At 43.2% G+C, this 24,972-nt stretch overlaps 1 protein-coding gene across 2 annotated transcripts in view; it reads left to right on the top strand.

The window, feature by feature from the left end:
* The first annotated feature begins 11,131 nt into the window (after positions 1-11,131).
* LOC103180785 (apoptosis-stimulating of p53 protein 2) overlaps positions 11,132-24,972 on the top strand; it is a 42,861-nt gene continuing 29,020 nt past the window's right edge. Inside the window, exons 1-3 of one of the 2 annotated variants that reach the window (XM_042333188.1) lie at positions 11,132-11,181; positions 23,741-23,888; positions 24,433-24,552. In XM_042333188.1, the coding sequence (XP_042189122.1) occupies positions 23,741-23,888; positions 24,433-24,552 (268 nt within the window). In that variant the 5' untranslated portion in view covers positions 11,132-11,181. Of the gene's footprint in view, positions 11,182-11,795; positions 11,965-23,740; positions 23,889-24,432; positions 24,553-24,972 lie in introns of those variants that run through there. The other variant, XM_007896830.2, reaches the window with a different exon arrangement.

Below are 24,972 nucleotides of genomic sequence, written 5' to 3' on the forward strand. Positions count from 1 at the left end.
TCCCCCCCCACCCCCCCCAACCAACCCTTTTCCAGATATTTATCAAATTCCCTCTTAAAAAAAAACTTAACGCACTCTGGATTTCTGCCTCCACCTCCTCGCTCAGCAGAAGGCATTTCACTCGCGGAGAATCGGGGAACCAACCGTACAGCGCAGGAGGAGGCCATCCCCGGCCCGTCGTGTCCCTGCCGGCCCTCCGAAGGGAGCTGTGCAAATCCATCCCGCTCCCCCGCTCTCTCTCTCTCTCCCCGTTTTTCTTTTTGTGGAGTCCTGTAGCTCAGTGGTCAGAGCACTCGCTTTGCAAGTGAGAGACCTGAGTTCAATTCCAGGCAGAGGGCGAAACCTTGGGCAAGTTTCCTTACTCCACACAGAGCCTAATAATAATCCCTCCAAAACCAAAAACAATAATAAATTGGTCATTTTCAATCTACGACTGTTTGTGGGACATTGCTGTGCGCAATTGGCTGCCGCGTTCGCCCACAAATATACAGTCAATTCACTTTACAGTGTGTTCTGTGAAGCACTTTGGGACGTCCTCCCGACGTGAAAAGCGCTACATCAAATGCAAGGATTATTATTATTATTATTATTTTCCTCCTTCAAGGCCGGTCTCAAGACCTTTCTCTTCGACCGTGCCTTCAGCTCCCCCTCTCGACCTTCTACCCCCTCCTCGCTCCCTCCCTTCCCTCACCCTGACCATTTCCCCCCTGCTCGGGTCCTGACCCAACTGTCCACCGCTTTGGGACGTCCACCCGACATGAAAGGCGCTCTATAAATGGAATCTTGTTGTAGCCCCGCAAACTTGTCCTCCCCAAATAATTATCTGCTTTTCCCCCCTTGAAAGCTGCCACCTCTTGAATCGGCTGCCGCCACCCTTTTCAGGCAACGCGTTCCAGATCCGAACAACTCGCTGCGCGAAAACATTTCTCCCGCCCTCCGTTTCGTTGAACGACTATTTTAAATCGGTGCGTTCGGGTTTACTGACCCACCCACCAGTGGAAATTGTTTCTCCTTGTTCACCCTATCGAATCCCCTCATAATTTTGAAAGCTTCTGTTGAGTCTTCTCTTAGCCTTCTCTGCTCCAAGGAGAATAATCCTCGCTTCTCTCGCCTCTCCTGATAACTGAAGTCCTAACAAATCTCTATTAAAGATTGTTGGCCAGTTCACTAGAAGTTGCCTTTTATTTGTGATGAATAATGTAAAATATTTAACGTCCTTGTCAACAATCCTCTAAATAAGGATGATTGAGGAAATGGAGGAACTGGACTACCAGAAGCGATCAGGTAAACTGGCTATGTTCACACCAGAGAAGAGAAGTTTGAGGGGTGATATGATTGTGGTCTTTTAAGATCTGAAGGGATTAGATAATGTAGATCATGATGAGGTTGTACTGAACAGTAGAACTGGAGGACATAGCCTTTGATTGAAGAGAGGTAAATTCAAAACAAATCTGTAGAAACACAACTTCAGTGAGCAAGTAATAAGTGTATGGAACGGGCTCCCTAGGGAGACATTGGAAGCAGAAGTGTTGTTTGTTTCAAGAACAAATTAGATAAGATTTTCTGTTAGGAAATAATATCTCGGGATACAGTATGTAGTTTGGGACATGACATATGCACGTGACTGGAAAGATGGTGAACATTTGCAAAGATGGATGGACCTTGGACTTTTTTTGGCCAGCAATTCTTATGTAGGCAAATTGTTTATTCACCTCATGGCTCTTTGCTGTGCGTAAATTGGCTGCTGTGCAGCACACAACAATAATTACCTGCAAACCATTTTCAGACATTTTGACATTAGAGGCAATATATTAAATGGAAGGACCATCAATACTATAACCTGCTTGCAAGATCTGCTGATCTCAAGCTAACCACTGGGAGACACCCAAGAGAGCACCAGACAGTAAAAGCCGCATGTCCTTCTTTATTAATAGAACCATAGAAATTTGCAATGCAGGAGAAAGCCATCATGTCTGTGTTCTTTGAAAAAGCAATCAATTTAAACTCATTTACCTACTCTCTTCCCCATACCCCTGCAAATGTTCCTTTTTAAATATCTATCTTGTCCTTCGAAAGCCAATACTGATTCTGCGTTGACCACATTGTTCAGGAAAGAAACAAAAAAAAACTCATGACCTCTAAAATATTCTTGGATTACTTAGTTCCACATGCCTTTTTAATGACAGTGATTCTATATCGTAAGGAGCGGAAATAGACATTTCCTCAAAGCAATTACAGTTAACAATACTTCATTGGTTAACTCCTTCAAAGAAGAATGGAATTGGCTGACATGAACAAATCCTCCACAGGATACAATGATTTCTGTACTGGTCGGTCAATTCTGGGTCAGATAACAAAGCTTGCAAACACAGAACTGGTATTTAACCTGTATCTAATGCCATGAAAATGTTTGGGGAAAAAATCTGAGTTTTTGTCTTGTTTTGATACCTTGCTAAATGTAGATAGTGAGCATCGGCAGTGTATGTAACCCAACTGGAAGGTCAGTTGTAGTCAATTGCATTGTTTTTGTTTGATTCTCAACTATGCCTTAAACTCCACATATGTCCTCTAACCTGTCATGACTCTGCATCCTGCCTCATACCTCCCTGCCTGTTCTTCTCTGCGCTGCCTCATACCTCCCGCTCCGTCTTGTGCCTTGTATGTGCAATGTGCTATGTGCAATTGACTGTCCCGTTTCGCCCAGAAATATAGTCAATTCACTTTATAGTATATTCTGTGAAGCACTTTGAGATATCTCGAAGACGTGAAAAGCGCTATATCAAATGCAAGGATTATTATGAGAGGCCGCGTGGAGAGTGACAGTGCCTTGGGACGTCCTCCTGACGTGAAAGGCGCGATACAAATGTAATCTGTTGTTGTTGACAGGAAGAGAGCCGGAGATATAAGGCAGCACAGAGACAGATGGGAAGAGAGCCGGAGTGGAATATATGAGGTAGCATGTGGAGCGACAGGAAGGTGACCCATCACAATTGACCCATCACTCCAGCCCACCCCCACCCCCCCATTGGAAAAAACCTGGCTCCACCGCAACCTGCAGCATGAATATTGTTGAAGCTGCTGAATATACCAGACTAACCGAACTGAAGGGAAGAAAACTGTTCTCAGGGAGATCAAATAGACAATGAGTTATTTATTACGGCTTTATAATAATAGTAATCCTTTCATTTGATATAGCGCCTTAATATGTCTTCTAGACGGCTCAAAGCGCTTCATAGAATATACTGTAAAGTGAGTTGAATGTATATTTTATAACACAATTTCCATTTACTTCCAGATATTGCATCAGCATTTACTACAGTTCCTGTAATAATCTAATAAAATAGTATTGTGCTGTTTAACTCGCACTTGCTTACCACAGGAAAGATAATGAGTTTATTCCTCTTCTTGGGACATCCTCCCGACGTGAAAGGTGCTTTACAAATGTAATTTTGTTGTTGTTGTTGGTTTGCGTTTGATTTTTTTTGTGTGAAAGATGAACATTTTGGCCTCCACTAGGTGGCATCCACTGATAGATGTTGGAACTGTACCTGAATCCAACTTCACAGAGACTATTTGAGTACTGAATGTTTTTTCCTTTTTAAGAAATTTTGTTCTTGTTTGTTTTTTCCAGGACAAGGCATATTGGAGTCCATAGCGTATTAGTTAGAGAACTCACCTCGCAAGCGAGAAGACCTGTGTTCATATCCCGGGCAGGGCAATACCTTCTCAGTTTCCTTACTCCACTTGCCACTGGTTACCTACCGGTAAGTAGGAACCTGGTTGTTAGTCGATTGATGGATCGCTTTCTGGGAGTAAAAATCTGCTGTGTCACTAACAATAATGTCTCAGAGAACTTCACAGAGTCGTGGTTGGATACTAAGCAAAAGAGGAAGCTGAGTCGAGAGATAACCATAAGCACAGTCCAGCTTACTGAGCCAGTCTAGAATCTTGGCATCTTGTGTGGCCCTCAACTATCCTTTCTATCCAACACTTGTACCACGACCCACTCTGCTTTCCCCAACTTCTGCAACATTTCCTGGCTCCGCCACTGTCTCACACCGCAGGCCGCTGAAACCCTCATACACGCATTCATAACATCCAGGCTTGACTATGCAAACTCCTTGCTTATCAGCCTAGCCTCCCCAACTCCTCCCTCCATAGGCTGCACATCACCCAGAACTCTGCAGCCGGTGTCAGGTCCCTCAGTAGGCTCCGCGACCCTATCACCCCCATCCTCGCCCGACTCCATTGGCTTCCCCTCACACAGAGGATACAGTTCAACATCCTGGTCCTCACCTTCAAAGCCCTCCATGGCCTTGCTCCCCTCTACCTCTGCGACCTCCTAATCCCCTAACATCTTGTCTGATCCCTCCGCTCAGCGGGCTCCGGCCTGCTTCATGTCCCCCGCCTTGCTCACCCTACCATTGGTGAGTGGACCCTCTGTCACTCTGCCCCCACCCTCTGGAACTCCATCCTGCATTCCCTCCACCTCAGCCCCTCCCTTACCTCCTTCAAGATCCATCTCAAGACCTTCCTCTTCGTCCGTGCTTTCCATCAACTTGCTTCCCCCCTGCCCTCCACCGTCCCCAATCTCAACCCCCAGCTCAGGTCCGAAACACTGACTTTCCAGTGCCTTGGGGCATCCTCACGACGTGAAAGGCGCTATACAAATATAATTTTGTTGTTGTTGTTGTTAAGCTGCAAGCCTAAGCCCTAACAGGGTGGGTGGTCCTTTGCTGGACAAGCAATGGGAAAGCTTGCCAGACAGTGCTTTCAGTGGCTAGTTTTAGCTGGTGAGACTCTAGCATTGCCGAAATGCACACGCTTTGCTCCCTGAGCCTCCTGAGGCTTGCCAGTCTTGGAGTCCTGTAGCTCAGTGGTTAGAGCACTCGCTTTGCAAGCGAGAGACCTGAGATCAATTCCAGGCAGAGGGCGAAACCTTGGGCAAGTTTCCTTACTCCACACAGAGCCTAATAATAATCCCTCCAAAACCAAAAACAATAATAAATTGGTCATTTTCAATCTACGACTGTTTGTGGGACATTGCTGTGCGCAATTGGCTGCCGCGTTCGCCCACAAATATACAACAACAACAACAACAAGATTCCATTTATAAAGCGCCTTTCACGTCAGGAGGACGTCCCAAGGCGCTGCACAGTTGGGTCATACAGTCAATTCACTTTACAGTGTGTTCTGTGAAGCGCTTTGGGACGTCCTCCCGATGTGAAAAGCGCTATATCAAATGCAAGGATTATTATTATTATAACTTGAACCAACAATTGCTCTAACCTGCTATTTTACATTGCTCCCTCCTCACAAAACATGTACTGTTCAAAATCACAGACCTCTGCAGAAACTAGACAATTATTTTTAAAGCTAATAATAATCCTTGCATTTCATATAGAGCTTTTCACGTCTTATCGACGTCTCAAAGCACTTCACAGAATTGACTGTAAAGTGAATTGACCGTATATAAAGGTATATTTTTATTTGTTCAGGTTGCAGAAAAGTTACTGTAATGCTCAGAGATATTCCTTTCGTTTGCAAAATGCCTCACAAGTAGATTCTTATGTGAGGTTATGTTTGCAATTCACCATTGTAATTTCTTAAAATATTTAGAAAGGTTAGTAACACGTTGTGGCCATTGCTTGGATCTTGATTCACCGCATACTTCAGTTCTAAGATTTCTTACCTGGGTCAAAAGGGAAATCATTCAAACCTAAATATAGGTTGTTGAAGAAGACAATGTTTTTCAAATCTGCATGTCGGCTAAAGTTAGTGAAAAAAGGAAGATGAGAAGTGCATAAATTAAGTCAAATAAATTAGAACAAATATAATCTTACCTCACACTTCAAGATGAAGTTAACCAACCATTTTTGGTTATCAGCCGGGTGTCTGACACATGCAGAAACACATGCCAAAGCAAACTGAGAACTCCATGCATCCCACCTACACATGGAAATCCCAGAGATAGCTTGTTGAAATGGAATGCGCCCTCTCTCCCTGGAGGGATGCATCCTGCTTACCTGTTTCCAGAAAGTATTAGGTTCAGGTTGGCAAGAGCCAGGGCTTGGGGACCCAAGAGTGTGTGTTAAGGCATTGCTGGAGTCTAACCACTAAAACCGCAGAGCTTGCCATTGGTGGCACTGTCTGGCAAGCTTTCCCACTGGTTGTCCAGCATAGACCACCCTAACCTGTAGGTATTTGACTTTCAGGGTTAACAGGAGCTGAGTGGGATGACGTAACTGCCCCCAATGACTGGTCTGGCCTTCCAGGTTCCGCCAATGAGCCAGGCTGTGCTGTTATCAGCAGGCCATATAGTACTGCAATGAGCCAGGCTGGCTGTGCTGTTATCAGCAAGCCATATAGTACTGTAATGTGCTGTTATCAGCAGGCCATATAGTACTGCACATCTGCCTGGCTTCGGAACTGGACTATCAAGACTGCCACAGAGGGCTGGCTCCATACCCACATTCTGTTGCTAAGCATGTCACCTTAGTTCCAACAAGACCCAACTTACGTCCACCCTCCACCCACCCCCCCACCACCAAGGAGAATAGTCACGAGTTGGTCATTTGACATCTGACAAGCACGAGTTTGAGTTCTGACAAGCACGGGTTTGAGTGGATAGTAGGTACAAGGAACTCCGTGCGAGCTACCCGGTGGGCAACGCAGCTCAGCATGAAATGCGTGAGAACAATTAACCATAAACAAATTAACTTCTGGCATTGCTCTCCACGCTCTCTGTTTTAATTAGTGATTCAGCTTCAAGCCAAAGCAAATCTGGATTTTATAGCCATGTATCCTACAGACTATTGCTGCTGATACAATTAGTGGAGTGTGTAATTGCTACTGTATTATGCACATGAGGCTCATGCTTTACTACGCTGGTTGATTTTTCAGTCTTTAGGGAGTTACATCATAGGTAGGTCAATAAAGTGAAGACTAGATCCTATTTAAGATCGTAAATCATAGATAAAGTAAGCCCTTGCAATATATTTAACACAATCAATATATTTTCTACAAGGGGACACAGTGACACGCCCTAAGAGAGAATGTGAAAGAAAGTTCAGATTATTATTAATTATTTTTACAGCAACAACTTTGCGTTTATAATAACGCTCTTCACATGGGCGAGCACATTGGATGCTTAATGGTGGCGGAGCTTAATACCAAGCCGGGGGGAGGGTGGAGCTGACATAGTCGAAGAGGAAGGTCTTTAGGAGTGATCTGAAGGTGAATAAGGAGGAGGCAAGGGAGAGTGCCATTGTTTGGGGGCATAGTGGCTGAAAGCACAGCCGCCGATGGTGAAGCGAAGGCAATGCGGGACATGCAGGAGCCCGGAGCCAGCTGAGTGAAGGCGGCAGACAGAGGAGTGGAGTGTTAGCAGGTCGGAGAGGTAGGGGGTGCCAGGGCATCAAGTGATCAGGGACCGGATGTGGGGGAAGGAAAGACAGGGATCAATACTCACACCGAGGTTCCACACAGCTTCAGCGAGTCTGAGGGATAGGCTGGAGAGGTTCAGAAAGTCGGGGCTGCAGGTGAGGAGTCAAGAAGGATGGCTTCCATCTTATCAACATTCACCTGCAAAAAGTTGACTCATATATTTTCTACAAGGCCTTGATTTTACACCAAGAATGCTGAGTCTGTGGAATAAGCTATTGAGCGAGGCAATTGCTTGGCTAACCTCCAGCCAAACAGACACAGATAAGTTGACCAGAATGCGAACTATACTTTTCCTATTCAAAACAAAATCCTCACATCCACCAAACTCTACTTTACCTCCCAGCACCCTAACCCTAAATCATAATTCATCACCGTAAATGCATAAAGTGCATATGTACACAAGGGAACAGGAGTTATAGGATAGTGACAACCAGCGAGAACACTGATGTCACTTTCTTATAGCCCAAGGCTAATGTACTGTTCGTTCTGTCATTCTAAACAAGAACAATTGATAATTCAGAGAAGTTCAATTTCCCCATTACTTTGTTGAAATGCTGGGAATGATTACATTAAGCATCACATACCTATTGTTTCGCAGGGAAAAACAATTGTATTTGAACCTACCTGTTTCTCAATGGCAATACACTCGCAGACAAAACCATTTCCTCCACTATCTTTTGAATGAAGTTGCTTGTGTAAGTATCAGTTCTTATTAGCAATAAATGACAAAGCTACCCACCTGCTTTCAGCTCCACACACTCTGCGCTTACAGTGCACATACTACTCCATCGCTCATCTCCTTACCTGGAAATTTCATTCAGGGTTAGCTTCTCATACCTTGAGTCAGTCCCTCAATGAGAAATTAGAAAACTTTATACTGGGGGACAGACAAAATACTCTCCACTTGGATCCCTCTGTTTGGTTTGTCTGCCGCTGTTCTATAAGAGATGATTTACATTATTTAGGCAAAAGAGGAGCAGGGACTGTCTGTACTTTGAGCTGTTGATTTAATTCCTGGTACTCTAATAACTGCACCTGTACTGCATATGTACTGTACTTGGATATTTTAATACATAGATTCTTAGAGTTCCAATGCATGGGAAAATGATTCAATAGATGATGTTTCGGAACATTTTACAGGAATGGTGTGAATGGATCACTAAGGGTCAGGGAAAATAATAACAATCCTTGTACTGTATTTGATATAGTGAATTTACAAGGATGTCTCAAAGCACTTCATACGATTTTATTATGAAATGGAGTGTATTCAGACAAATGTGGCTGTTTCACAAAAGCTATGAAGTAAATTACCAATTATATTTTGGAGGATTGTTGGCCAGGACACTGAGCTGTGCAGTAACTGTATTTGTAGGGGAAACAAGGTCATTTTCGCATAGAAATGTTGCACAAATAGCCGTGAGGTGAATGATCACTTTTTTTCTTTTATTTTCAGATTGTTAGTCAAGACACCATGAAAAACTCCCTGCGCTTTCCAAATCGTGCCATGAGATCTTCAACATCCGCCTAACAGGCAGACAGAACCTCAATTTAGGATTTCATCCAAATAGCACCTTTAATAATTTAGTGCTGCCTTTGAAGTGTTGGCCTCGACTGTGATCTTGAAGTCCTGACATGAGCTTGAACTCAGTACTTTCTAATTCGGAGGTGAGAATGCTGCCAATTGAGCCAGGCTGCTGATAACCATCGGTGGTCGGGCCTTCAGCCTCTCAACCCCTCGGCTCTGGAACTCCATCCCCCAGTGCCTTCGCCGCTTCCTCCCTTTCCTCCTTCAAGGCCGGTCTCAAGACCTTTCTCTTTGACCGAGCCTTCAGCTCCCCTCTCGACTCTCTACCCCCTCCTCGCTCCCTCCCTTCCCTCCCCTCACCCTGACCATTTCCCCCCTCCTCGCTCCCTCCCTTCCCTCCCCTCACCCTGACCATTTCCCCCCTCCTCGCCCCCTCCCTTCCCTCCCCTCACCCTGACCATTTCCCCCTCCTCGCCCCCTCCCTTCCCTCCCCTCACCCTGACCATTTCCCCCCTCCTCGCTCCCTCCCTTCCCTCCCCTCACCCTGACCATTTCCCCCCTCCTCGCTCCCTCCCTTCCCTCCCTTCCCTCCCCTCACCCTGACCATTTCCCCCCTCCTCGCTCCCTCCCTTCCCTCCCCTCACCCTGACCATTTCCCCCCTCCTCACCCCCTCCCTTCCCTCCCCTCACCCTGACCATTTCCCCCCTCCTCGCTCCCTCCCTTCCCTCCCCTCCCCTGACCATTTCCCCCCTCCTCGCTCCCTCCCTTCCCTCCCCTCACCCTGACCATTTCCCCCCTCCTCGCTCCCTCCCTTCCCTCCCCTCACCCTGACCATTTCCCCCCTCCTCGCCCCCTCCCTTCCCTCCCCTCACCCTGACCATTTCCCCCCTCCTCGCTCCCCCCTTCCCTCCCCTCACCCTGACCATTTCCCCCCTCCTCGCTCCCTCCCTTCCCTCCCTCCCCTGACCATTTCCCCCCTCCTCGCTCCCTTCCCTCCCCTCACCCTGACCATTTCCCCCCAATGCTCGGGTCCTGACCCAACTGTACAGCGCCTCGGGACGTCCTCCTGACGTGAAAGGCGCTCAATAAATGGAATCTTGTTGTTGTTGTAATAAGATCCGTGAATGTCAACGTCTGAGCAAATTTTAGGCACTGTTTATAAACATCATCACAACGCCGTTTGAACAAAACATAAGATTTTATTTCTTTTTTCCCCCCCCAAAAAACTGAATTTCCGCCTTCTTTTGCGGTTGCGTTTCGGAGCCGGCGGCGATGAAAAGACTGGCCCTAATTCGTATCGTTTTCCCAGGCACGGGATGTACTCGCCCGGTGGAACAAGTCTTCTCTTAACTCCCAGTCAGTGGAACTTTTTGGACCGCGTAACACGACAGGCGCGCGCGCGTGAACGTGCGCGATTCCGTGAGGTTGGTGGCGATTTGAAACAACTGCCGGTTGGTCTAAAGGTAACTCGACAGAAATTGCAACGCAACGGCGATCGGACAAGACACACGCAGTCCGTCTTGCCAATACCCTAACAATAATAATGATAATCCTTGCATTTGATGTAGCGCTTTTCACGTCGGGAGGACGTCCCAAAGCGCTTCACAGAACACACTGTAAAGTGAAGTGACTGTATATTTGTGGGCGAACGCGGCAGCCAATTGCGCACAGCAATGTCCCACAAACAGTCGTGGATTGAAAATGACCAATTTATTATTGTTTTTGGTTTTGGAGGGATTATTATTAGGCTCTGTGTGGAGTAAGGAAACTTGCCCAAGGTTTCGCCCTCTGCCTGGAATTGAACTCAGGTCTCTCGCTCGCAAAGCGAGTGCTCTAACCACTGAGCCACAGGACTCCACCTCTGTTATGTCAGTGATTAAAACAACCCCCTCCCCAGTCAGGAACGATGAATGCCATCCACAGCAAATAACATGCACTTTACACACGCTCTTCGTGTGTTAAGTGTATGTGTGTGTCTGTCTGTGTGTGTGTGTGTGTGTTGGCTGAACTGAGCTGGTGAATGGGTGGTGGTGGGGGGGGGGGGAGGGGAGGGGTCAGGGGGGGGTCAAGTGTTGACGGATGTTGTTCGGTTCCCATGGAAACGCGGGGCGGGGCCGGGGTCGGGCCGAGCGCGCGTGCGCGTTGGGAGGGGGAGGGCGAGGGGGGGCGGAGGAACGCTCGGGACCGCGGAGGAAAATCTCGCGAGAAGGTGCGGGCATAACACGACGGGTTGGCGGAGGCGCGCGGGCGGGCGGACGGTTGGTCACAGCGCGAGACAGTTAGTCAGTCAGTCAGTCAGTCAGTGAGTGAGAGAGAGAGACGCCGCTCTCTCGCTGATCCTCTCGCTCTCCCCACACATACACACACACGCGCACACATACGCACTCTCTCGCTCGCGCTACTTGGAGCGGCAGCGCCTCGTCAAACCGGAGCGCGTCCGAGTCGCTCCGGTCCGAGTCTCAAGTCAAGTCAGTCACCTCCTCACTCTTACCGACCGTGTGACACGATAGACGGACCGCGAGACTGAAACTCTGAGGAGAAACTTTACGCACCGAGAGAGAGAGAGAGGGAGAGGGAGAGAGAGAGGGGTGTGTGGGGGGGGGAGAGAGAGAGGGGTGTGGGTGGGGGGGAGAGAGCCCGAGCCCGGGGCTGGAGGTGGGCGAACAGGCCGCGGCTTCGCAAACCCTTATTCGGCCTCTTTCCTCTCTCACACACACACACACCCACCGCCTTAATCGCTCACCTCACTCGCTCGCTCACTCCCACCCCACAGTCTGGGCCGTGGTGGTGGTGGAGGGAGTGTTGTGAAGATCCCCTCAGCCCCCACTCCCACTCCCACTCTCCCCCCATCCAGGGATCTCGTCAACTTCCATTTGCGGGTTGTTTTTTTGTTGGAGGAACCAAAAGAAAACGAACCCCCCCCCACACACAAAAAAAAATCCTGGTCGAGAGGGATCTTGTTTAAATGAGGTTCGGGTCCAAGATGATGCCGGTAAGTTTCTTTTTGGGTTTCTTTTTTTTAAATGGTTTTAACGGATTAATCGACGGGAGCAAAGCGTGTGTGCCTTGTTGTGGGGGGTGGGGTTTTTTTTTTTGGGGGGGGGGGGGTATTAAAAACAATTCCCAGCCCCTGGTGGTGGTGGTGGTGCGGGGGGTCTGGTCGGTGTAAACTGTGTGTGTGTGTGTGTTTAAAAAAAAGTTATCCACCGCGATGTTGACATCAATCAGTGTGTGTCCGTCGGTCGTTTCCAGTTGTGTGTCGTGCACTGTGTTTTTTTTATATACACACACACACACACATACATATATATATATATGTATATATATACCTGTTCTTTGGCAGTTCATTGCTGCGTCGTCTCGAGCTGCCTCTCTGCTCTCACTGTTGCGCGCCCCCGTTTCTTTTCCTGGGAAAAAAAATATCGCCGCCTCTCCTCTCCTCCTCCTCTGTTCAGGGTCTCCCGCGAGTGGACTACGCATCTGTAATTCCTGCAACCAGAGGCTTACAGGACTAAAAGGCACCTTCAGCCCAGTCCTTTTGGGGAACCGCGACAGTGTGTTCTGTGAAGCGCTTTGGGACGTCCTCCCGACGTGAAAAGCGCTATATCAAATGCAAGGATTATTATTATTATTATTACTTGTGTGCTTCAAGCCCATGAAGCCAAGCATCAACCTTTGTTAAACGTAAATACCGAGTTATTTTGTTCCCCTTCTTCTCTTCCTTCCTTGCTTCCTTCCACGAATGGTTAAAATCATGTAATGTTCACCTCCTTTGGATCTGAATCGGTAAGTGGCAGATCATTTGCATTCAATACCAAACCAAAAACAATAATAAATTGGTCATTTTCAATCCGCGACTGTTTGTGGGGACGCTGCTGTGCGCATTTGGCTGCCGCGTTCGCCCACAAATATACAGTCAATTCACTTTACAGTGTGTTTTGTGAAGCGCTTTGGGACGTCCTCCCGACATGAAAAGCGCTTTATCAAATGCAAGGATTATTATTATATTTGCGGTTGAGAATCAGGTCACAAAATTTTGCCCACAAAATATACAGTCAATTCCACTTGACAGTGTGTTCTGTGAAGCTCTTTTGAGGCGTCTCGATGACGTGATAAGGTGCTCTATTAAATGCAAGTATTAATAGAATTATCATCATCAGGTTTGGTTCTCCATGAGTGAATCATCGGTTGACATTGATGTCTGAGTCGACGTGCAAAGCTGAAGCTAGTCATTTGGGTGCAAATGGGAGGGCTGCTGGTGCCATTAAAATTAATTTTCAGCAAGAGTATGTCTTCATGAACAGAAAAATAGAGAAAATGTAGCATACCATAGGAATAATTATACAGATTGAAACTATAAAATAGTAACTGAAGATGTAACCCCTGCACCCCGATTACCCCAGTCCTGGTCAGGTCCACTGGCTCCCTGTCACAGAGCAGATCGACTTTAAGATCCTCATTTTAGTGTTCAAATCCCTCCACGCCTTGGCACTCCACCTATCTCTCCAACCTCTTTTCTCCTCACAGCACTACCTGCCACCTCCACTCTTCTAGCTCCCACCTCCTCCTTGTCCCTCGAATCCTCTGATCCACCATCGGCGGCTGTGCCTTCAGCCACTAGGCTTTGAAGCTATGGAACTCACTCAATCCCTTCACCTTGCCCCCTCTTTCCCCATTTTCTGATTGCACCTGAAGACCTTCCTCTTCACCCATGCTTATGGTCACTTTCCCCCTCCCCTCCCCCTGGTTCGGCATTGGGCTCCACCATTGTTAAGCGCGCTGGGACGCCGCCCGGCATGGAGGGCGGCATTCTAGAGTGCTTAGCAATGGTGGAGCAACTTGTATAAATGCAAGTTGACGTATTCTGACAAAGTAAGCTTTAATACAGCATTAATCACGAACTCCCCTTTTTAAAATAGAAGAAATGATGACTAACATCCTTTAGTCTGTTAGCCTTTGCCTTCTATTTGAGTGCTGATAACCTCATTGGAGATATTGTTTTAACGGTTTACTTCCAAGGGAACTGAATTATATCAAACTATATCAAATGCAAAGATTATTATTATTATTAACAATAGATGCCTAGGTGTTTTGTTTGACTTTCAACTCAATTAAATCCATTACCTGGCCTCTAACCAAGTCTGCTTTCTTCCGTCTGCAACATCAGATGGTGTCTGCCATTGCCTCAGATGGTGGCTGAAACCCTCATCTGTTCCTTTGTCACCTCCAGACTAAACTTTTCCAATGCCCTGCTTATTGGCCACCAGACCATCCAGAACCAGCATCCTCTGCAGCACCAGACTCAACATCCGTATCTTTACACTTAAATGGCTTTATAATCTTGCCTACCTTACCCCGGTGACATGATTCCACATTACTCCTCCAGTTACTTCCTCCACTTTAACTCTGGCATGCTTCGTGTCTCTCACCTGTTTTGACCTACCATCAGCAGGTGAATTTTCAGTTACTTTGCCCTGTCCCCTGGAACTCTTTTTGAAATCCCTCCAGTTTGCTCCCTCCTCTGATTTCAAAATCTGTTGAAATACCTCTCTTTGATTGTGCTTTTGGTTACATCCTCACCTTATTTGCAGCATGGTTCATGCTTTGAATTAAAACGCATCTTGAGATGTTCTCCTCCCTATGTGAAAGACACTATATAAATGTAAAATGTTGTAGTTGGATGCCTAACTCTAAACAATTGCACAATGACTTTACATCACATATTGTTTTCATGTAAACTGAAAACACTGCATGAATTTAAGCTAATCTTGTCAAAAGCATTCAGAAAGTGGCCTTCATACAGTATAATTGTGGTGTGGTTACTTCTGCTGCCCTATACAAAATGAAATACTATAATAGTGATTTTTTGCAACAAAAAAATGTGCAACTCGTTTCTGCAATGTATGAGTTGCTTTTAGATAGTGCTGTTGCAACAGGAGCCAACTGTGTTGATCCAGCTTGATTGGTAGTTTGAGAAAGTGGGAGAATGGGATTCAGGTGAATTTTAAGGTGACTGCTGCTGCCTATGTAACCCTCCAGTATTTGTAATGACAGATTTCACTAGCTTCAGGAGTTCAGTATAAACAAAAAAAGTGTCATTTTTGTTTTATTTTCCTTCATTTCTATAATGGATATAATCAGTGGTGAGGTGGCCAGTATCCAAAGGTACTGACCACCCATCTGTTTACCGAGGTTGTTTAGAGTGTCAACTGACTGTTTGACTACAATTCATTTGTGTTATCACCAATCACACCAAATCCAATTGTGCCTTTGCCTAACTTCCAGGGCTATCCCTTCTGAGAACAATGATTGATTGGATGGTGATGACTGATGAGGTATGCAACTCTGGATTGGTCTTTACTTCCCCAGCTCAAGTGTTCATCCACAGTTGCATGAAGGTGATTGTCGTACTTTGAATTTTGTTTAACCACATATGGTCCCTGAAGTGGTAGTTGGATGTCGGGACCAGCTCAGATTCTGTTCTAGCAGAAATACTATACTGACCATGTGCAAAATTAAGCTTTGATGCTGGCCATGTGATATTAACAATTTTGTACGTGTGTGCGTGCATGGACATGTGCACAACTTTACAAATATGTACAAATATGTTTTTTTTGGCTAGGGGCAAATGTAGATCTTTTAGATTCATTATACAGTTTGGGGTTTGAGATGAAGGAAGAAAAATACTTGGAGAAAAAGGCAGAATGAGAAATAGAGTAAAAGAAGTGTAACGGTTAGCAAGAACTGCTGAGAAAGTACCTGCAAGAGGGGGCCTGACACAGTGTGGTACTATATCAATTGTATAATTTACTGATGGGTCAATGTTTTAATTGGTGCTATAGTCAATTTTGTGTTTTACATGATGTCCAGTTATCCTCGCTGTCTGCTTAAATGCAAAGGTCCCGTTACATTCAGTGCAGATCATGCTTCCATCGCATCCATGTTTGACGATGCCAATGTCCTGCTCTCTGGACTCCCTGCAAGAATTCTGCGGAAGAACTTACAAAAGAACTATCCGGAACTCTGCCTGTGCCCTCTCCCACACCAGGCTCTGTATTCAAGATCAGCATTCTCACCTTTAAATCCCTCCATTCCACCTAACCTCTGTCACCTCCTACAACCCTACTGGCCTGGTTGTTCCCTTTGCTCAGTGAACACTAACTTGCAAGAATTCTTATTCTCTGCCCCACCTTTGGGCATAACCTTCAGAATTTTGGCCCCAATCTTTGGAACTCCATCCCGTAGTCCCCCCAACTCTTCTCTTCGCTTTTTGGGGTATCTTTCTGCTCCCCACCATCTTCAGCTCCAACCCCTCAGCTCGGATGCCCAGTCAGAAGCATGAAGCACTTTGAGACACCTTCCTGATACGAAAGGCATTATGTAAATGATATGATCTACCCTCCACTGTTTTGTTTAGGTAAGACATTGAATCTGGGGACTGTCTGGGTTGGTGTTTCAATTTCACGCAAGATTGTGGCTTTAGAAGCCAAGACATTAGGATCTGTTGATTTTAACTACTGTAAGCATAGTAGAAATTGGAAATCAATTGATGCAAACGTAATTGATTTGGTTTCTGTTTTCCTGAACAAATAGTTTGTCAGACTTTCGGGATCGATACTTGTGCCTTCCTGTTACGTTGGTCTTTTACTGATGTAGCCTCATAACACAGCTAGGAACTTGGGGATATCCATCACTTGACTAACACTTTTTTATTGTAGCTATGAAGTTTGTGGTTGGCTGTTAAGTATTTGATGTTAATGTTTCTGTTGAATTTTGGCAAAATGCTTAGTTGTATACATGGATAAAATTTGCAGAGATGTACTAATTCAACAACAACGTCTGCATAACTTTCAAAAGTTATACTTTTCTCTTCCCTCTTGATTCATACAACATTCAGTAATCTGGATTTTGCCCAAATTAATGGTTGAATGATTTCAGATTGCGTGTTCTCCATTGGCTTTGTGAATTGTGTGTTTTGGTTTGAAATGGGAATTTGGCTTGTGCTTTGCCTGCAGTCAACTGTAGAAGGGCAGTTGCACTGATGTTTTTAAACTAAACAATTTGAAATGAGGTTTTGACATTTTCCCTCCTGCGAATCTTGCCAAAGAATAGCAGCTGTTCTTCCGACTTATCATTTTACAGGAAGATAATCTCTCCCACACCCCCCTGTGGCAACTGCTATTTATCAATTTAATAATTTGATTAAAGTGAACATATATAAAATTGTACAGTGAAAACTGAACTTTTAAATTATTGAACTATTATCATGTTAAAGTTGATGGGTTATTATTATTTCTGGCAGCTGATGTTATGGAAAGGAGATATGCATGTTTTGTGAAGTGATCATTAATTGAACATTTTTGGAAAGGTACATTTTCCACATGAAATTCTTTGTGCTGGTATAACGCAGGCTTTTCAATTTATTCCCAATGATTTAAGTTTATTTTTCAAAAATGTTTTGCTTGATTCCCAATACTGTAATTTTGTGTAGTCTGGATTTTCTCAAGGAAACAGACTATTTTCACCTGACAATTGACATGTCGACTCCAGATTTTCTTTCATCTTGAAATTTTTTGAGCCCCAGATTTAATTGTCACCTACCTATTTTCCAGTTTACTCTGGAGATTATGTGGACAATTATATTTTCATCTCTAACAAAGCATGAAAAGGAAATCAGCGTCTTTACATCTCAACTTTCTATAAAATAACTGGTTACCAGGCCTTTGTAATTGTCATGTTTTACGATTCATCATGTTTTATGATTGCCCTTTTCTCTCTCTGATTGTTGAGTTTCTCAAGAGAATTACAACTCAATTGAGCTAGTCCAGGACAGTCTGATTGAGTGTCCTGAGATCAGGTTGTAAGAATTTATTTAGTAAATTTGATACTTTCCACTTTCTTTATAACGTGGCACGAATTGGCTATGGGAGGATAATGTGTAAAGGTGATTGTAGTTTGCTGGGAGATGCTTTTCAGTCTTAAAACCACAATTGAAATGGATCTTATTGAGGATTTAGGCTACAAAAGTTGCATCTCTTGATCCATTGACTCAGTCAATGGGTCCCAGAACCAGAGCAGGAAAGAGACAAATCGATTCCACAGAGGATTGATCTGAAGGATCCAATTCGAGTTCTCAACCTTCTATGGGTTTGCTGTGTTTCATCTATTGCAATGTTCCTTCAGTCCTCTACGAGTGTTCGTATTGCTCATGCCTCACTGATCGCCTTCTGCTCCTCGGATAAAATTTTCTGGAATACTTGCAACTGTCTGCAATCCAGTGGCCCGATTGATCCCTGCTGAAAGATGAATGTTAGATCAGGACAGAATTGGGATCAACTGTAATTTACTGCTACAGGCCCTTTCTTTTACCCCACTCCCACCATGTCAAGACTGACAAATGGAAACAATGCAATAATTGCTATTTGTGGAGTTACCAAGGTTTCCGAGCAACAATAGAAGTTTGTACATCAGTAGAGGGAATAGCCCAATGCAAACAGGAGAGGATATTGGAAAGAATTGCCAATAAACATATTCAAAAGGATTTCAACGATTTAATTGCTATCCTATTTGAAAGATTTTCAGCGTGATCAATTTTATATTTTGTAAGTGTTAAAGGAATAAATGAATCTCAGCAAAATAAATCTTCAGAATATGAATATCTTTGAAATTATATTTACAAATAATTCCAGATCTACTTGTACAGATTGTTTATTATGAGAACAAATACCTGGAGATGTTTGAAGTGAAAACACTGTTGGTTTAGCAAAAATCTATCCCTCTCTGGATCTATCCCAGAGTCTCCGAATTGTTTTCTGCCCACTTCAAGGCCCACCTCAAGGCGTACTTCTTTGACCACTCTATCAGTCCTCTTTCTTGGTTCCCGTTCTCAGCTCAAGTGCCCATCCAGCAGTGTCAAGCACATTTGAGACCGCCTGACATGAAAGGCGCTATGTAACTTGTGTTACAATCTCACACTTTCAGCTCAACACTTAGGCTGAAGTAGTATTCCCATTCTGACAAGATCTTAGAGTCCTTGCGAGGACCACTGACTTCCTTTTTCACAATGGTAACGTTAAGCTGTTAGTTCATAGTGACATTGCAATTGAATTTAATCCTGTCCACATGCCTATTTTCCAGCAGGGGTCACTTGATAGCAATCTGGATTAAGAACTTTGTCTAATTTTGATTTTTGTTTCTCTACCCCAGCCCTAGTATTTCATTTTCTTAACACACATTTGAGTGATATTTGTAGGCCATTTAATTTTGAATTGTAGACTAATGCTAAAGTTTAAAGTTAGTTTTGGTTAGATATCCTCACAATTGATTGGTTTTACTTTTTAATCGTCATTCCAGAATTAATTTTGGTGATTAAAAAGCATTAAATGCAAATTTTTGATGCTTTCTTTGCCTAAATTAAAAATTAACTTGTTGTATTTAGTTTGGTAAACTGGAGAATCGTTTTACGATGCATTAACTGATCTTGTGTAAATTGCAGAAGTGAACTAGTGGGTGTAAATTAAGCATTATTAATACTGTTGCTATGGAAAGCTTATTTTGAAAATCAAATGGTTTTCTCTCATGAGAATAGGATTAATTATGTATTGTCCATTTTAGGCATTTATTGTCTGGCTTCGGCATTTCCTGCTGCAGATGGAGTTTTCCCACAATTATTTCCTATTTCGGTAAACTGCTGGCATTTGGAGCTGCAATATCAAAAGAGCACTTATGTTTTTTCTGTAAATATTGATCTTTGATTTTCATAAGATTTGACGTTGTGCAGGACTTGATTATCTGAGGTTTGGATAAAGAAGACTCTTTGGTCAGTTTGATCTCATCTCTCCAGAGAACATGCATCACAGGATCAAGATTTTGTTTTAAATTGCTCCAACATCCTGGCCACCCTTCCTGTTAACATTTATTAATTGTCATCTCAGTAAAGAAATACTTCTTGGTCTGTCCTGACGTTGCGCCTTGCAACTCTAAACCCATACATGTCCTGTTCTGCTGACTTGGTGTATCTGAAAGTATTGTTTACTTATTGTCACATTGTAAAATCACATACTTCTATAAAAGTCCCTTCTGAGACATCTCCTTTCAAGACTGAAGAGTAGTGTATCTGATTGTGCTCATATAACTCATTACTATCAACATTGAGATGATTCTCATTGCTCTCCTTTGCACCGCCTCTAACCCCTAGGCTCCCTCGTATTGCAGTAACTAGAGCTGTATACATTACTCTAGGTGTGGCCTTATCAGAGTACTGTACAGCTATTTATAGATTTCTGGGGAGTTGAACTCAACTGATTTGGCAATATAGTCCAGTATCTTGTTTGCCTTCATTGCTGCCTCACCCTTGAGAAAAGTCACAAGTTGTCCGTTGCACTTATTGAATGTGTACTCTTGATATCACTTGGATATTATTTGTGATACAAAATTTATGAATTATAAGGAGGTGGTTAATGTGTGGATTAAAGTATTGCAGTATTGTAGAATATAAAGACTGTTAGAAGCAGAATGATAGTGAGGTATGTTTCATGCAATAATCTGTTTTATAGTTGGCATAAATATCTGACGTGGGAATAGGACCAATTCAAGACTTTTGGCTCCAGTACAGTAAATAGTGCTATATTAACTACATTAGAAACTAATCTTAAGAATTCAATGTTGTCTACTGCTGATTACATTTCAGATGGTACCATAGGTATCGGTTGCTAAATATTTTAATGACCACAAGTATTTTTAATCTTTCTAGCTGTCTTAGTATGTGGGCTGAGGGTTGAAGCAGAAGACTCCCAAAAATGTGTGTAACATTACGACTGCAATAGACGGAAGTCAAAATCAGTTCAGTTCACAATTCAGGATAAATGTTTTCCTGTGACTGAGAAGCATTGTGATCCTGGAATTGTTCACAAGGCACATAATTTATTATCACAACCACACCTACGGGACATCATTTCCTGTTTTCTGAACCAGCTGAATGTATTTTCATGTGAATGGTAAAGTTGAGAGCTCAGGGTTGGCAGAAGGAAACTGAATATTGTAGGTAAATGGACAGTTGTGTTGTTTGAAGCTTAAATTTTTGTTTTGCAAAACTTGTATAAATGAGAACCTAGTTCTTGAGCGGATGTAATCTCCAATGATTTACATTATGACTTTGAAAACGATACAGCAGTGACCTTCTCCCTGTTGAGCGTTTCCAGATAGCAACTGGGTGGAGAATACAGTTTTAGATTCCAAGTGAATTATTACACAAGAACAGAGACTCTTGCTCTTCTCTGACCTCTTCATTTTAAATGTTTGCTGTTGTACAGCTGTAAACATCTTTTCACTAAAGTAATATAAATCTACCATGGAGATAATATTTTTTTAAAAAATACCCTAACGCTATATCTTTGCATTTGACATAGGCCTTATCACGTCTTCTAGATGTCTCAACCGCTTCCCAGAATATATTGTAAAGTGAATTGACTGTATATTTTGTGGACAAAACTAATTCAGGCCCTGTCCTCCATACTATTCTGGTGATGGGAGGAAATTATCACAATTATCTTAAATTGCGGTTTTGGTCATTGTTAAATGGAGATTATGCCGAGTGCAGAGACGGATTCTCAAAATGTTGATACTTTCTGAACCCCTTGATGTGTTGCTGCTTGCAACCAGCTGATTATTGTGAAGAATATTGTTTCGAAATATTTTCTTGGTTTTCTGCCAGTAAGTATTGTAACACGCAGAATAAATCACAGGCTTCCACCATCAAACCGCTTAGATCTATGCTGCAGACTGATGCGGTAGAATACCACAGCTTCTCTATAAGTATTGGAATGAGCAATAAACAAGTTATAATAATAAACCTTCCATTTGATATAGCACCTTATCACGTCTTTGAGGTGTTTCAAAGAGCGTCACAGAATAGTCTATGAAGTGAATTCGCTGTATATTTTGGGGACAAAATGCGAGTTGCTTTAAACAACATGTTTTTATAGTGTTGCAGTCCCGCCCACTTTCTGCACGAGTGTGAATGAGTACAGCTTCTACTGTTCATGCAGTAATTTGCTGGAGATTTAAATCAAATATCTGCGTTAGCTGTATTGGAAACCAGAAATATTCTATTTTTCAGTTTCTAATCCGAGGCAGGTATCACTTGAGACTCTTTTTTCCAATGTGGTAACTATACTGAAGTATAATCTAACTGTTCCTATCCTTTTGGAAGAAATTTATTTCCATGCATCCGGGCTTCACTAAAGCTAGAATGAATATTTCGGGCATTATGCTTATTCAATTAAAACAAATCTTGTAGAGGAAGAATTTAGGGGAGGTGTTTTTGTTTTGGAAACCAAATGGTGTTGCACTGTAAAGATGCAGTTCTGTGTTTGATTCATACAACTTACTCTGTGCATAGTCTTAAAATTAGAACCAAGCCAGTTAAGAGTGAAATCAGGAAGCATTTTTTCACTCAAACGGTGTTAGAAATCTGGAATTCTCTCCCCCAAAAGGCTGCGGGTGCTGGATCCATCCAGACCTTCAAGAGTGAAGTTGATAGATTCTTGGTAGGTCAGGGTATTGAGGGATATGGGGAGAAAGCAGGAAATTGGAATTGAAAGGATTAGTTGAGATACAGATCAGCTATGATCTAAATGGCAGAACAGGCTCGAAGGGCTGAAGATCCTATTCCTATGCTGCTACTAATGTATGGAATTCTGTTTTACATGGAGCAGTGGTGGCCAAAGGTTTTGGTCGAGCAACAAAATTTTTCTTGATTGAATATTTCTTGATTTATGACCACATTATCAATATCATAACTCACTAGTTACTGGAAGCAAAATATTGATTTATAAAACAGACATACTTAAACTATTTCAAATGTTCGATGGACCACTTTTGGCCTTCGAGCCATGGGTTGGCCATCGCTGATGCAGAGCGAGGACATTTTGGAGATTTAGTGAATCTTTACCTCTTGCCACTATTGTAGGAGGATTTAGAAGTTTGAAAGCAGAAAATTAAAACCAACAAAATCTTGATTGAAGCTTGTAATTCAGAATCTCTTTGATTTCATGGATGCACAAGTACATTTTAAGGACTGCCTAGCCAGATTGAATTTATTCAGTTTAAAGCTACCAGCATTAAAACCATCACTTTGACAATTATTAATAAGTTCTTTGAACAATGCTGTACTGTCCCATTATGGAAGTGCATAAAGGAACCAGTCATGAATTTGCCCAGCACTCACAGCTGTGCAAAATAAACAATGTGGAAAAACCTCCAGAGGTGGAAACCATTTTTATTTTTTATAGCTCACCAATTTAGCAGATAACCAAACTATTAAGGAACAACAATGATATAATGATATACAGCTCCTTAAATGAGGTGTCTTTATAGTAATTATTAGCTCATTAACTAACTGACCAGAAAATAAGTGTGAGCCAACCAAAACTGATAGTATAATTCTAGGTAGATAATCGCAGCATATTTCATAGTTTAGTAATTTACTGCTTTCCTAAAGAGATGATCCAATGTAGCGCTGGAGTGTGCTGCATTGTTGATATGTCAATCCTTTGGATAAAACGTTAAACTGAGGCTCTGACTGCCAGTTCAGTTAAAGATCCCATAGCACAACTCAAAGGGAAGGGAGTTTCTCCCAGTGTCCTGGCTAACAGTTTCCCAAATAAAATTGGACATTTATTTCATGGCTGTGGGACATAACAATGCGCAAAATAGAAAAGGTTTGAATTATGCAGAGTGTAAGAATATTCTAAACTTTTTATCTGTAGATGTTCCTCACCGTGTACCTGAGTAACAGCGAGCAGCACTACACCGAGGTACCCATCACTCCAGAGACAACGAGTCGTGACGTTGTTGGTTACTGCAAGGAGCCAGGAGAGACAGACTGTCACTTAGCTGAGTGCTGGCGCGGAGGTGGTAAGTTTATTTTTAAAAAAAGCTTCACTTAACACTGTCCGTGCCACCGTTTTAAGGAAAGTTATTGGCTTGTCAAGTGTTCAGCGAAGTCCTTCAAAAGAAGGACTGATTGATGCATTGGAAATTCAACCGCTCAATTTCCTTAAGCAGTTTTGATTGCAATTTTATAGTATCAAACATTCTTTGAAATTTCTACCAGGCATACAGTAATGTTGAGTAACACCAGAATCTTGCAGGTGAGGAGGGAAAAAAATTGAGATTAGATGTGTTCTTGCAAATCGGTACATTCATATCAATATTCTTAAATTTACATACTGCTGTCGTGGGCTCTTATTAGGCTGATTCAGAACATCATTGGCAAAACCCAGGGAACAACTGGCAGGCTTGCTTGTTCTTGAGGTGGTCTAAATGGTGCTCTGGGGGAGAAACTTTGCAAAATTACATAGTGTGGACAAAAGTAAATTTTATATACCACTGGTGCTCAATAGCTTCTTTAAAGATTTGTAAAATGGATGTATCAACTGCTTTTTTTATATTTTGTCAGAGCGTGCCTTGGCAGACAATGAGCGAATATATGACGTCTTGCAACAGTGGGGAGCACAGAGAAATGAGATTTATTTCTACCTGCGTCATGATCGCCCAGCAAATGCAGGCAGGGAAGCAGGTGAGAATCATATATTGCCATGCTTGTACTAATGTTTAGTTTCATGTTGAAGACTGGAGTCACAGCTGAACCCAATACTGTCCATCTGATGCCCACAGTGTTCCAGTGATGAGTGGGAACTCATTTTTACTGAATACTGAGAATACATGCAGCATCTATTTTGCAGGGCTATGCATTAAGAGCAGGGGAGTGAGATTAGTTGGTAGCTCTTTCAAAGAGCTAGTAGAGGCACGATGGGATGAACAGCCTCTTTCTGTGCTGTAAAATTCCATGATTCTATACCTTATTTTGATTCTACACCAAAAACATTTCATGTATTATGTTGTGCGTCTGCTAGATTGGATCTAGAACCTGCTCAGATCCAAGCAACACACATCTGAGATCGAGAGCGACTTTAATTTCAGCTTGCAGTTCCTTATT

Source organism: Callorhinchus milii, unplaced genomic scaffold, assembly GCF_018977255.1.
Source record: "Callorhinchus milii isolate IMCB2004 unplaced genomic scaffold, IMCB_Cmil_1.0 Scaffold3, whole genome shotgun sequence".
Lineage (NCBI taxonomy): Eukaryota > Metazoa > Chordata > Chondrichthyes > Chimaeriformes > Callorhinchidae > Callorhinchus > Callorhinchus milii.